We start from the raw sequence: 15,244 nt of genomic DNA, 5'->3' as shown, positions 1-15,244 counted from the left end.
AAATTGTGTTAGACTTTGTTATGTTGGGGATTAAGTTTTAAAACCGTATTTTTTAGTTTAAGGTTCATGTGGACCCTTTGCCATGTTTGCCTAAAATGGCTGTATTTTCACCTCAAAATTTATACTCTGAGTACAGACAAACCTGTGCTTCTGGACATTTAGGCATAGCATGCCCTTAATAAATAGAATTCAAATGCATTGTATGATTGAGAAAATTCATAACTGAACTGGATTAACGTGAACTTTTTTTCGTTCCTGCTGAAGATGATAAAATAAACACAGTTGAGTTTCCTTTAATATGGTCCACTCAGGTACACAGTTTAAATCACCAATTATTGTCATGTATCTATTGTCCATATCAGGGGGGGTCAACTTCCTATTATCGGGTATACGGGGATGTGCCAAAAATATGGGTCATGATTTAATATAAGAATGACCCTCCTTTTAATGGCACCCTATATTAAAATGCAATTACATTTGATAACTGTATATTGATTTGGGGTATGATCTACATAATCATATATATAAATATGCTAAATTAAGAATCTTACATTATAAAATATATGTGCAACAAACGATGTCAATTTATATATAAAAACTTAAGGGTAGCTGGTATATTTATGAATTATGAGTGATAATGAGTTAGTGCTTATATAAGCATGGGTCATATTTTAAATATTGTATATAAGTATAGGTCATGCTTTTTTAAATTTTTATATCACTATAGGTATTGAATTTCAGTGAATGTTATATTAAAATGGGTACGTTTTTAAAACAAAAATGGCACACCCCTACCAAAAAAATATCGAAGTTCGGAACCTGTCAAAAGATTTCAAGACGCCCTAAACATAAAATTGTCCATATTTTGAGTTAGAGGCGATGAAGTTTTCTATAAATTTGATATGATTTGTCCCAAAAGTAGTACAGCACACTGTAAAAGTTTCTTTGAGAAAGCGCAGGTGGGATTTTTTTTATTTTCATTTATGTTCTAAAGGAAATGCACTACAAATTAATTGTGTTCTCGGACCTATTTGGGCAAGTTCTCAAACCTGTTTCCCAACTTAGTTTATTTTGACACCTTCTGGAGGAATGAAAAAGTGCACGGCAAAATCCTGGTACATGATGTAAGTTTTTATTTTTCTCAAACATGACACTAATTTGTAATTTATTTATCTAGGGCATGCTACGCCTTAAAAATTTTTACAGATTCGCAGGTTTGTCTGCACTCAGAGTAAATTAATGAATTACCTCTTGTTGTAGTGCTAGGAGTGGTTCTTGGTGGTCTAGGTCGTGGTGCCCCTGTTCACACAGAATATACACATATATACAGCACAATATATTAGCATAATAGGACAACGTATACATTGTTACATATAAAGCAATGGTTAGTATCAGGCGGAGTCCGTAACAATATATATGGGAACCCACAGAGAGGGGGAGAGGAGCGAACTGAACAATGTCATTTATAAGGTTGTCTAGCTTTTGACACGGGAACCGCAGATGCGGGGCAGAACCCAGTGAAAGGGGAGGAAGCAAGCTGAACCATGTCATTTACAAGGTATCTAGTTTTTGACACGGGAACCCATTAAAAGGGGAGAGGAGCCAGCTGAACCATATCAACCTGGTTATTTGGCGTTTGTCTTAAAAAATGTTTGCCAAAAGGAAAATAAGAATAACATCTCAAAATGTCTTAATGATTGTGAAGTGGAAGAAAAAGAGCATAGTTAAGATGTTAAGTAATATCGGACTACAAGCCAGGTATAGTCGAGTGGTTGCATGGGCCTTGGCTTTGGAAATTAGTAACTCTATCATGTTTATGATTATGAAAGTTAAAGTGAAAGTTGCATAAACGTCTTAAGAAATGGTTTAATTATTCCTTGTACATAATGTTCATTTAGTATCAAAATTTTGCAAACGTAAATCAAAGCTGTTTTTTTTTTTTTTTTTTGAAGTTTATTTATAGCATAAAAGAGGGGCTGGACAGGGGGTAAAATACAGATAGGTGTTGCAAATGGTCCAAGACCATAGAGTGAACTTAAGATATACAGTGTTCTCCACATTTCATGGTCCTGGCTCCTGACAGCCAAAAACTAGGTGTTAGTCAATGCTGTTAGAAATGGTGGTCTTTATGTCCAACTTAGAGTTAACAGTATTTTTTTTCTCATAAGGTGTCTGATATTAAGGTAGCTCTTGATAGTCATGTACTAGTATAACAATAAATGATATGAGATGGGGATAAGAGGGGTCCTGATCACGAAATCCCGGGCTTAAAAAATCGAAATCCCGAAATACGAATAAAGAATTCCCGGATCCCGAAAGGGTCAATCACGAAATCCCGAGCTTGAAAACACCCGATATCCCGGAGTCCCGATAAAGGTCCTACCCCCCTCATATGAAACCAATTCGTTATTTAAAAAAATGGTCCAAACTTATCGATCCCATATTTTCCTCTTGTTTAATTGTTTAATGACATGATTTGATTTTTGACAGTTTTTATTGACCCCCCCCCCCCCCCCCTATGAGAATTCACCATGGAATTTCAATACTCTTTCGCATGTTGTTATAGTATGTAGTTTCAGCCCATACAAATAACTTTGTTTGACCTAACCCGACCTAATAAGAATGTTCTTATCCCGGGCATAAAAACAATGCCGTATTTGGCGAAACCTTTTCAACTTTTGATCTTCAGTGCTGTACAACTTTGTTCTTTTCTCACTTTCGATCTTTTATATCTGGGCGTCACTGGTGAGTCTTGTGTGGACAAGGCGCGTTTTTGGAGTATTGAATTTTAAACCTGATGCTTTTTGTTATTTATTAATCATGTTTTTCTTTGTCTAATATGTTCTCCTATTTATTTGTATTGTAGTCCTGTAATATTATGTAATATTATGTTGTGTCGGGAGCTACCTTAAAAGTGTCCTGTACCAAGTCAGGAAGATGGTCATTGTTATATTATTGTTCGTTTCTATGTGTGTTGCATTTTAACGTTGAGTCTTTTGTGTTTTCTCTTATTTTTGAGATATTGAGATAAGACGTGGTACGGTACTTGTCTATCCCAAATTCATGTATTTGGTTTTCATGTTATATTTGTTATTCTCGTGGTGTTTTGTCTGATGATTGGTCAGTTTCTGTGTGTGTTGCGTTTCGGTGTTGTGTCGTTGTTCTCCTCTTATATTTAATGCGTTTCGGTGTTGTGTCGTTGTTCTCCTCTTATATTTGATGCGTTTCGCTCGGTTTTGGTTTGTTACCCCGATTTTGTTTTTTGTCCATGGATTTATGAGTTTTGAACAGCGGTATACTACTGTTGCCTTTATTTATCTACCCAGAAAATAGTTTCTTACTCAAATTCCTTTATTGTCCTCACATGATTTTTTAAGTTCTTTTTACAAGAATCAGGTAGGCATTGGGACTAAATAAAAACATCTGACACTTCAATTTCTCTTTTCGAAAAATAAATTGTCAACCTTCCTACCCCTGTTTAACTTCTGTGTATGGTTTGGCATGCGCGGATCCAGAGGTGGTGGGGAGGTTCCGGGGATTGGAACCTCCATTTTTTTTTACTATCAATGCATTTGAATGGGGACATGAAATTGGAACCCCCATTTGTCCTGGGTTAGGAACCCTCCTTTTTAAAATGGCTAGATCCGCCCCTGGGTTTGGGCAAACCAAAGAGTTGTCTTATGATTTACCTGTAGTTGTTGTAGCGATAGGAGTGGTTCTTGGTGGTCTTGGTTGTGGGATCCACACTGAATATATGCATATAGACAATACAATACATCACATTAACATAAAAAGCATATATAGTGTTAATTATGAAGCAAAGATCATTAAATGATGATATACTGCAAAGCTTTAGATTGTCTTATTAGAAACCCCTTTTCACACAGAATATATTCATAAAGACAGAACAATCGAAAGGATATAAATTTAAATCATACAAAATTATGATTAGTTAATGGCAATATGCTGCATAGCTATTGACATGAAAAGCCAAAGAAAAATATGTAATTTCAGGTTATAAAATTTTACTTGCAATCATCCAAAATGACTTTGTTTAAGTGTTTCTCACATTTTTAGTTTAATAGTTTACCTCTTGTTGTAGTGCTAGGGGTGGTTCTCGGTGGTCTAGGTCGAAACCCTGTTCACACAGAATATACACATATAGACAGCACAATACAATACATCAACAGACAAGATATATATTGTTACATTTAAAGCAGTGATTATTGCTATTTTACGAAATTTTCATTGATCTTATTGAGTGATAATTTACTTCTCAACAAAGTAGAATGATATGAAAAATTATCGCTAGATACTAAGGGTGCATGTGCCGTTGTCAATGAAATAAACAAAGTTATCATAGGTAAAATAACGACAAACAGATTATCAATGGTTATCTCAACTCGAATGCTTCTCTCATTTTTGCTTTGCCAGCTTTATTGATAAAATCGATATCATTGAGATGAATAACCATGATCTTTTATAACTACACAACTTTTGACATAGAGACCAAGTGAGAAGGCAGAGCCAGCTGAAACATGTTTAAGCCTGGTAACAATGATATAGCCTTTTACATGCAGTACTGATGTGGCATAAACCAATCATCAATCAATCAACCAATGGTTAGCCCACAACATTCTTTACATGCATGTCCCGCGACAGGATTCTATAGTCTGACTCCAGTGTGTTTTGTTTTGTTTTTTGTTTGTTTTTTTTTTTGGGGGGGTGAGGGCTTTCTTTGAATAATGAAAAATCGTTCATATTTGATAGTATTTGCTTGGAGTATAAATTGATTCCTGTACGGATGGGTTTTGTTTACATGTAGAAGACCATGCTAAGACCTCGTTTTTTTAGACTGTCTGGTAATCAATAAACCTCCTGATTACAACAGTAGTATTGGAACATAGAGTTGTTCTTGCTTGTCTTATTAGTAACCCTTGTCCATACATAATAAACACATGTATACTTTGTAACATAAAAAGCGATGATTAATAATTAGCAATGTGTTTTATAGCTTTTGACATAAAATGGACAATGTAGAAAGGTGTTGTTTTTCTATTTCAAAACATGAAAATTGTATACTTGCAATCATCCAATGGGTGGTTGGGATTACATGTGGCAATAGTATCTAGTTTCATTATTTACCTGTAGTTGTTGTTGGGCTAGGAGTAGGTCTTGGTCGTCTTGTTGGTAAAACCCCTGTCCACACAGATTATACACATAATATACACATAATATACACATAATATACACATAAAGACAGCACAATACAATACATGAGCAATGGTTAACAAACAGCATTTATATTGAAACATAAAAAGCAATGGTTATAATATAAATAAATGAAAATATGTATAAAATACTTTTGACATTAAAAGACCAAGGGGAAGAATTATGTCATATAAACATGTTTTTTTGGTTGCAAAGTATGCAAGTTCGAAAGTTAAGTTTTTTTTTATAGTATTTACATACATTCAGGTCAATAGGTCTGTGGTGGATAGTTGTCTTATAAACAATTATCCCAATTCTTATTGTTTGTATATAAAACATTTATGTTCTTAAAGGATTTTAAAGAAACAAACCTTAAAACAACAAAAATATTTTCCATGTAGGAAAATGAATAAATAAGTCCCTGATGTCAATAAAACAATTTACCTTTGATCCTGCACCAATAGCAGCAAGAATACAATACAATATACTTTACTATATGATGATGCAAGTATGCATATTAAATTCAATAAAAAAAGATAGCAACTAGATTAGTAAAAAAATTGTTTGTAATGATATAGAATTAAATTAATATTCATGATTAAAAGGTGCTGCCATGTTGAAAATTAAGATCTACAATATAAAAACAAGAATGTAGATGTTTTGAGTCAATTATTTTGCATGAAGGGGATGTGACGTTCCGAAACACTCTTCATTGTAATATTTTTTTCAGTTACCTCTTTATTTCCCCTTCTTTTCCCCAGATCCCACCTATATTGTACCCCGTATATGTACATCACCACTTTCTTACCCTTTCTTCTCCCAAAAACCAACTTTTAACACACACTTTCCAAGAATATTGCAAATGAGTAATTTGGAATTTATCATATCCTTATGCACAACAATGGGGTCAGCCCTCATCTTCTTAATATCTTAAAATCCTACACTTTACTTTTTTTTACATACCTGGACAGATTGATGAGAATATTTTCTGGTCAAGACCTCGCAATTCATCAAAGCTCTTCACATTGAAGGTATTATCTTCAGCTGGCAGAGAAGCCATTCCGTTCAACTCCCTAACATCAGATAAACCAATACCAATGGCATATACATGAATTCCGTCATCTCTAGCTCGCTCTGCTTCCGGTAATGTCCGTCTTGAATTGATATTGGAGACACCATCAGTGATAATTATACCAACGTTTTTCACATCCGGTCTATCCCCATTCCCTGCCGTGAACATATTGGCGCGCATTGAACGAATAGCATCTGCTGTATTTGTGCTACCGTATATATAATCTATTTTGTCAATAGCATTAAATACATCATTTTTGGTTCTATAATCTTTCAACTGGAAATGTTCTGAGACTGCTGTACTGTAACTGACCACTCCAACCCGTACATTTCCATTATCAATATCAGAGTTAGCCAAGAGATCTTTTGTGAACTGTAGCATCTTGTCGTAGTTACCTTCTCCAACACTTGTAGAGGAATCCAAGATAATTACCAAGTCAACCTTAGCCAGACCACATCCTGTGAAAAGATCAAATTCAAAAGTTAATTGATTTCTTTTATTAAGAAATATATGTTTGTAACTTATACATACTAGTAAGTGATGTGTATCCAGTGACCGCACGAATTTCCAAACATTACCAGGCAGCAACAATTACAGAACGTGACTTATTTTTATTAGTTAATTTGATCTCATTATGAACATGCATGAAATATTTGCCACTTGAAGTTAAGCAACTAATTATCAGCGACATATACCACCTTTAATATTTTAAACTTTAACATAAAACAATATTTAGGAGGGGCGAAAGATACTAAAGAGAAGTCAAACTCATAGATCGAAAAAAATGACAACACCATGGCTAAAAAAGAAAAAGTCAAACAGACAAATAATAGTACACAAGACACAGCATAGAAAACTGAAGGTTAAGCAACCTGCTCCCCACCAAAAACTGGGTGTGATCTCAGGTGCTCCGGAAGGGTAAGCAGATTGTCAATATGACAACATATTGACATGATGTTGTTTAAAAATAGTAATCTATGATAAAAGTTGGTTTAAGAAGTTAACTAAGAAGCGTAGTACTTTCGTGTGCCTTTGAATTCAGTACAATTTCAATATATTAAAAATATATTAAGTTCCTTGTGTCGTTGAAATAAAAAGCAATCCTACTAAATATACTTTTTTATATGCAAATAATTAAATTTTGGATGTAACGCGTCTTCTGATTAACTAACGTTATTTTGTTATCAGCCCATAGACATATTTTAGTCATGTGACCGTGACGTCATCAACGTTTCTTCATGGTTTTCTACGGTTTAAAATTGAATTAAGAATTAAATTATAAGAAATTACTGTCCTATTTTTTCTTTCTATTCGAAATAACATAAAAATGTGGTGCGCACTGTTAAATAACCCACTACGCGCGTTCTTCATAAACAGAAAAAATATTAGTCATTTGTTAATTAAAAAAACTGTTTCAAAAAGCAAATCTTTCACTTTTGCTTCTTAACCGAAATGAAAAACGACAAACAGAAAACAGATAAAACAAATATTCATACTTGTTCACTTTTATTTGCTACACTTCTATTAGAATAAATACGCTTTAAATACGACTTGACTTACCGTCAGTTGTTGGTAATATGTTGATTGGGATAGGAGTAGTAACTGTAGAAGAAAAAGAATTATTAAACTTATAAAATATAATATGTATTTTGATAACATTTTTTAGCTTTTCATTCTGTTTATTACTTTATGTCTTTTCTCCCGAATTATTATCATGTTTGTACGAAGATGTGTAATCAATTTGTATTAAATAACAATACAGTTGCCAAACTAAGTATACATTTACATCTAGCAAATGAAACCGTAACTTAAAATCCCCTTTTGACTCAATTCGAGTAAAAGAAATCCATCTTAGCCACCATTACATTGTTCAATAGGCGAAAATTCTTTAAAAACTATTTATCAGTTCAAAAGCAATATGTTATAATAACTGCGAGCCTTTACGAAAAGAAAACAAAGTAGTTTCTGAACTATTCTTTGTTTTACTTGTTAATGTAGAAATACACATTAAATGTGAATTATTTCCAAAAAATAAGCAAAACAATGTTTTCATATTCTTATATTTTCATCTCAAAATAATGGCTGTCATTACTCATCTTACAAGCTCCAAGTAAAGAATAACAACTAGGTAAAAAAACATCTCAACAGCAAAAGTAGTAAAAGTTTCATGGAAAATTTTAAAATGTTTGCCAAATATTAACACTTTTAACTCTTCATTAAAAAGGTAAATGATGTAAAAACAAACACACACATATTTAAACTAGAAATCGTCATCATTTAACTCTTTATTAAATTGATGATAAGAATGCATGCACCATATTTTTTTTACTTTACTAATTTATTTCCAAAATACTTGTGTCTATATACTGGCACAGAATCCAAAACATCATGGGTAATTTCATTGTTCGTACCCCCAAAATGAAAATAACGTCACGTCATTGGTTAAATTTCCATTGTTTATGGCATTTTTGACTTATCAGGACGTTTTGGTGTTCACTTTTGAAAATATTACCCAGGATGCATTAGATTCTGAAACGGCGAATTGAGGTCTCATCAACAATAGCCTGTCGACACTAATGTTGTAAATAAATTCAAAACTTCGTTGTTAGGTTCATTCAACTAAAATCGAAATTAGTTTTCATATCTCTAAATAAAAAAACGAAAGGTAAAGAAGAGATGTGCAAAAGGCCAAATTAGCTCTTGAAAATGAAATTACTACAAAATCAAATATTATTTAGAAAAGATAATAATGAATGTGATTTAATGGTTGAAAGATAGTATTTATAATTCTACTTTTGTATACATGCTTTATGGTAATATGACAACTGCATGTAATGTTAATCCCTTGGTCAAAACTACTTTGATCTAATTTGTATTAATTCTAGTTTAAAAAGAAATAAATGGGAATCTGATACAAAAAGTCCTAATTTTTACTAATAGAAACCTCGGCCAAAACAGTTCGTATCGCAGCATGTCAACTTGCTGGTTCAAATAGAAAACAATAAAAAGCATTCTCAAACAAAAGTCCATACAACTAAGGATGCTACCACTTTATTTTTATGGGGGAAAAGTGGGAAGCTAGGATGAAATTTGAAAAAAAGCCAGGACAGGTATTTTGAGTAAAAAAAGGCAGCATGACAATTTATGTAATAAAAAATCAGAACAAAGTAATGAAAAAAAGCAGGACCGAATATAGTGAAAAATAAAAAATCACCAAAGAGATTACAACTAAAGAAAATGTAGGACACACATTTTCATCCCAGCTCCCCCTCTAAAATTAAATGGTAGCTCCCTAACACATGATTCTCAAACAGACATACAAACCTCGCTCTGGTCTAGGTGTTGTCGTAAGAGCAGCAGCAGCAGTAGACCTGCCTATGTAATGACATATAGACAAAAACAAGACATTAGACAACAAACACATAGCATATTTACACTATAGTACCCTGAAGCCACAATAGCTCTTTACACATAACATGTTTACACCATTTTGTGGATTCATTTATTTTCGTGGGTACCAATGGAATTTTCGTGGATTTAGAAAATCTTGCATTTTAGTGGATCGATATTCCCACGAAATCAACGAATAATTGGTATTAAACGATAATAATTGAATCCACAGTAATATCCAGTAGCCACAGTAACTCTTTAACAAAAATCTCACTTCTGGAATCACGAGTCTTACTTTTTGAACCTTTTGAATTATAGCTCTTCATCTTTTATATAAGCTGTGGATTTCAAATATTTTGGCCACGAGCATCACTGAAGAGACATGTATTGTCGAAATGCGCATCTGGTGCAAGAAAATTGGTACTGTTAATTTTATTACTTCAAATAGTAATTTCAAACAAGTTTGTTTTCTCCAAGGAAGTAGTAATGGTTCACATTAATGATCGATAGGACCAAAATGTAATTAAATTGGATATTTGCAAAAGTGGACTTTGCACAGGCTAGTGAAAAGTATTTTAAGGCTGGTCAATTGGACCAGAAGAAACATATTCTTAACTGTTTATGACATCATGTGACTATAAATCAGACTTTATAGAGTCCAGAAATTAGTTTTTTGATAGAGCTTAATATAAAAATCCATTCAACCAGATAAGCATCTTGGGGATAGTGATCCAAGCTGTACATTTTGTACTTTTGATTGTTATAATATATATTTACTTTAGAGTAATATAGGGCATAATATATTATGGAAATAATCTAAAGACTAGAATTACATCGTTTAAAAAAATGTTGTTTTTTCAGATTCTTTTATTGCTATTATATTACGATTAACAAAAAATAGTTATAACAACCAAACATTAAATCAATATAAATGGCTAACATAGAAACTACCTCTTACATTACACTTGCAATTAAATAAAATGTATTGGAGGATAATCTATTTTACTGAACACAGAGGAAGGATGCTTATTAGGTTGAATTGCCATAACAAGGCAACAATGAAAAATAAGTTAGTTTTCCTTTCGTTTTAGAAATATGAAGGATCAGAACATTGTCGACAAAAAATGTCTCTGAGAGACAACGGAATAGATATTGAGATTAGAAAAATGATTCATATTTCAGGCAAATGCCAGATCAGATTCTGATATAAAAATAAAAATCAGCTCTTATTTTCATTCAATTAATATCTGACAGCTTAAACTAGTGATATTATTCAAAATAAACAACTTTTAATAAAAAAATCAAAAACAACTACAACATTTTTTTCTAAATGTTATTATGAGGGAAAAAAACGAAATAGAAAACAGACTTGATTTTTAAAATGACATTTACAAGTTATATATATATATATATACACCATTTGCAAAACTAAATATACATATAAGGTGTTATCTTAACGATTTCTTTTACATGTTGTTGACTTCATTTGATAAATATATAGCAGATGTATAGGATACATATAAATATCTAAAGCCTTTGCAACATTATATATCTTTAGCACTCAATTCTCGCCATGTTAAATACCATTGAAATTTCATAATCCTTCGGTTTGTGTGGTTGTTTTCATGGTTAAACATAATTTTGAAAACTGAACTAACATTGTAAAGAGGATTTTTTTTATCAAAACTATCTACAAATACATAAGTTATTAACGCATGTCAAACTTTATCGATTTGATCATAAAGTGCCACGGTCTTCGTATAAAGAGCAAACTTGACAATGGAAATGGATATTGTGTCAAAGAGAAAACAACCGACACAATGACTTGAAAACAGCCGAAGACTCTTTTCAGTAAAGAGATTTTTATAATACCCGAAGCAGGCACTGTGCATTATTATCAATTTATTAAAAAATTATAACTTATGAGTTTAAAATTATCTGTGATTTATAATCGATTAGCAATAATGATAAACATTAACAACAAATATTCCTTCTAGTTAAGCTTGAAATCTAATACTGACAATAAAATCAAATGTTTTGATCTAAGTAAGCTATGAAGTTTCAATGGTATTTTTAGATATTGTGTATGATTTATAAAACTAATATATGATGTAATAGTGAAGTGCCATTATACTGTGAATTTAGTGTGTAACAAAAAACATTAAAGTCAACATTAACATACCTGGGCAAATTGAGGAGAAAATCTTCTGATCAAGTCCACGTAATTCATCAAAACTCTGTACATTGAAGCTGTTCTCCTCATGTGGCGGGGTTGCTATAGCAAATACCTCCTTAGTGTCTGTCAACCCGATACCAATAGTGTAGATATGAATTCCTTTTTTTCTAGCCTCCACAGCTTCGGAGATGGTCCTTCTAGAGTTTATATTAGACACACCATCAGTGACAATTATACCAATGTTGGGAGCATCTGCCCGATCTGCTGATGTACCAAACATTTGAGTTGCCATTGTTTCGATGGCATCAGCAGTATTGGTACTACCATAAGCATATTTAATTCCATCAATTGCATTTCGGATATCTGCAGTTGTTGAATGGGCACCAATCTGGAACTCTATCTTGACACCAGTACTATAACTTAGGATTCCAGCACGAACATTACCAGAGTCGATATCAGCATTGGCTAAGAAATCTTTACAAAACTCGAGCATCTTTTTGAAATTATCTTCTCCTACACTGGTAGAGGCATCCAATACAATCACTAAATCAGTCTTAGAAAGGCCACAATCTGTTTTGGTACGAAAAAAATAAAGTGTTAAGACGTGCCATTTTTTGCACAAATATTTATGTATTATACAAATACATTATAAAAAGTTAGAATCACAAGTAATCTTAAGTAAATGTAAAATTATTGATAAATTTGGGGTTAAAAAAAATTTGCGTTACAAAAATAGTGAATGATTTTTTTAATTTTTTTTATGGACATTGTTACAAGTTTCACTGGGTTAATACAGACAAATTTAAATAAAAATTAACCCTAAACTATAATGCTGGAATGGCCAAATGGTGATTAACCAAAGTTGAATTTCATGATTTTTAGGCCTATGTTTAGACTGTAGGCAAGTACGTTCTGAGACAAGTTACTTAATCACATAAGGGAGCTACCATTTGATTTTTATGGGGGGGGGGGGGGGGGCTAGGATGAAAAATTGTGTCCTGCCTTTTTTTTATTTGTAATCTCTGTCCTGCCTTTTTATTTTTCAGTCTATTCGGTCCTGCCTTTTTTTTCTTAGCTTATCCTGACTTTTTTACAACAATTGTCATCCTGCCTTTTTTTTTTGCCAAGTTACTCATCCTGCCTTTTTTTTTTACTCAAAATCCTGTCCTGCCTTTTTTTTCAAATTTCATCCTAGCCCCCCCATAAAAATCAAATGGTAGCTCCCTTAAAGTGAGAACAATTTATGCACAAAACAAAACAAGTACCGATCCTATCAAAAGACATACAACGTATGGCAAGGGTAATGAATTTAAAATTTTGTTATTCTTGTTAATGAAAATATATGTCCATGCAAATTTCACTGTACATATAATAGCCAAATTAATATTAAGCAATATCATTTTGAAGTCCTTTGACATTCTGATCTCATTATTGAGTGATTTATTAAATAATGTGTCTTTGAATACTTGTAAAGAAGTAACTATTATGTGTCTTATCCATGTTCAAACAAATATAACAGCAGTCATACTTAGTCTAGTAAAAGCGTTAGGAAGCTATAAAGTAAGATTTAACCGACCAGTTCCTGTAGAAAATGCCTGTACCAAATTAGAATAATAGCAAATATTTTCCAGTGGTACCGCTAGCTGATAGATGAGTGGGCTTTGTCAAGTTTATGGACTTTCCTTTTTTGAATTTATCAGTCTGTTAAATTTTTCATACTTCTATTATATAATTTGTTTGTGTGAATCCTCATATTCATCATATAACTAAACATTTCCAATTAAAAGCGGATTTTCGAATGAATCAATCTGTACATTGTTTAAGTTTAAATATATGTATTTTTGAAGACATATCATGACCTCATTTCTATTTTGTTTAATATAAAGTAAAATCACAAAAATACTGAACTCCGAGGAAAATTCAATCGAAAGGTCCCGAATTATAAGGCAAAATCAAAGGACCAGATGATTATCCCACATATTACATCAGAAAAGTCTAAATCTTTTTAGCTACCTTCTCTGGGTTCCTCGCATGTTTTATGAATAATCTTTACTACATTTAATAATTATTTATACCTCAACCTCATCAATTGTTAATACTCAAATACACGTAAGCATTGAAGAGGTAAACTGTAAACAACGTAAACAAGGTTTTAATATCCTATTGAATTTTGACCTAAATTCCAAAAAATTAAGTTAACCAATAATTCTGGGAAATTTTCGGGATTTTTCATGCCGAAAAATTCAAAATGACAACTCTGTACTATTTCACTTGTTTTTTGTTTTCATTTTGAGACCAGTTTCAACAGAAGCACAGAAGAAAATATACATGGCAACATACTTGTTTACTACTTTCCTCAACAAATTTGCCTCTTCAAAGTATATTTACTTAATGATTATTTTATATAGCTGTATACCATTGTTAAGTTACAACACAGAAGAGTGATTTTCCTTTGAATCTAACAAGAATGATCTTTCATTTCTTTTTCTTTTGCTTTATAAGTCAACATTTTCTTTTTCAATTGTGAAAACGAGACTCAACTTAACAATAATGGAACATCAGATATATCTATTCCTTCTTTTATCAAAATTATCTTCAGTTCCAAAAATACCTTATACATGTAACTTGCAATTATCAATGTTGGTATTTTTTTCTTGTCTACGATTTGTCTTATTATAAATTTTTTTAATTTAAATTTGGATACTAGTATATTTAACTATTCGAAATTTGCAAGGCTGAGTTTTTAGTAATCATCTATCATAAAACGTAACATTTAGCATCAAGGAGTATAGTAATTGAAAATAATAAATAAACATAGAAAATTGTGTTTAAATTCATAGGAAAATCACTGTTTATCATCATACCTGGAGCTGGAGTTGTAGTGTCTGTCAAAAGTCATATCAAAATTAACATATATGTTTCTAATACCAGATTAATTTGGAAAACATACCTGGTCTAAGTTACCTACAGGAGTTGTCTTCCTTGACAAATTTTATAAGAGGGTACAAGAAATAGTTTCCCCTCCTTAACACTTTGAAACAAAAAGATTTTTCATACAAATTAAATCCCCCCCCAAAAAAAAAAATCTGTAAACAAATAAAATAGCTAACGAAACATCTCTACTGTGGATTTATCACTTCACATGGATAATTATTTGCTATGGATAGATTTTGTTGGTGTTTCATAGCCGAAAAGATAAAACATATAGGAGATTATGAATACTATAAATTAAGAAATTATTGCTAGATTTTTATTATTGCGAAAAATGCGACTGAGTTGAAACGCAATAATTAAACTCGCATTTTGAAATATTTTACATGAATAAACAGGATTTTTCTCAAAATCTTAAAAAATTAAATCGTATTTAAGTCTAAAATGACAAAATTGCAGTAATA

The 15,244-nt window shown here is 32.0% G+C and overlaps 1 protein-coding gene across 8 annotated transcripts in view; it reads right to left on the bottom strand.

The window, feature by feature from the left end:
- Window positions 1–15,244, bottom strand: part of LOC134693929 (uncharacterized) — a 92,859-nt gene that overhangs the window by 39,837 nt on the left and 37,778 nt on the right. For 2 of the 8 annotated variants that reach the window (XM_063554875.1, XM_063554877.1), the window contains exons 37-43: window positions 14,714–14,734; window positions 11,856–12,419; window positions 9,608–9,658; window positions 7,844–7,885; window positions 6,175–6,741; window positions 5,146–5,199; window positions 4,091–4,138 (exon numbers count right to left, since the gene is read on the bottom strand). In XM_063554875.1, coding sequence (XP_063410945.1) covers window positions 4,091–4,138; window positions 5,146–5,199; window positions 6,175–6,741; window positions 7,844–7,885; window positions 9,608–9,658; window positions 11,856–12,419; window positions 14,714–14,734 — 1,347 coding nt within the window. Of the gene's footprint in view, window positions 1–1,248; window positions 1,300–3,689; window positions 3,747–4,090; window positions 4,139–5,145; window positions 5,200–6,174; window positions 6,742–7,843; window positions 7,886–9,607; window positions 9,659–11,855; window positions 12,420–14,713; window positions 14,735–15,244 lie in introns of all 8 variants that reach the window. The other 6 variants (XM_063554876.1, XM_063554879.1, XM_063554872.1 and 3 more) reach the window with 5 other exon arrangements.

The sequence above is a fragment of the Mytilus trossulus genome, chromosome 13, assembly GCF_036588685.1.
Source record: "Mytilus trossulus isolate FHL-02 chromosome 13, PNRI_Mtr1.1.1.hap1, whole genome shotgun sequence".
NCBI classification, from domain to species: Eukaryota; Metazoa; Mollusca; class Bivalvia; order Mytilida; family Mytilidae; genus Mytilus; species Mytilus trossulus.
Note: the sequence above shows the minus strand (reverse complement) of the source record. Positions and strands in the feature narration are given on the sequence as shown.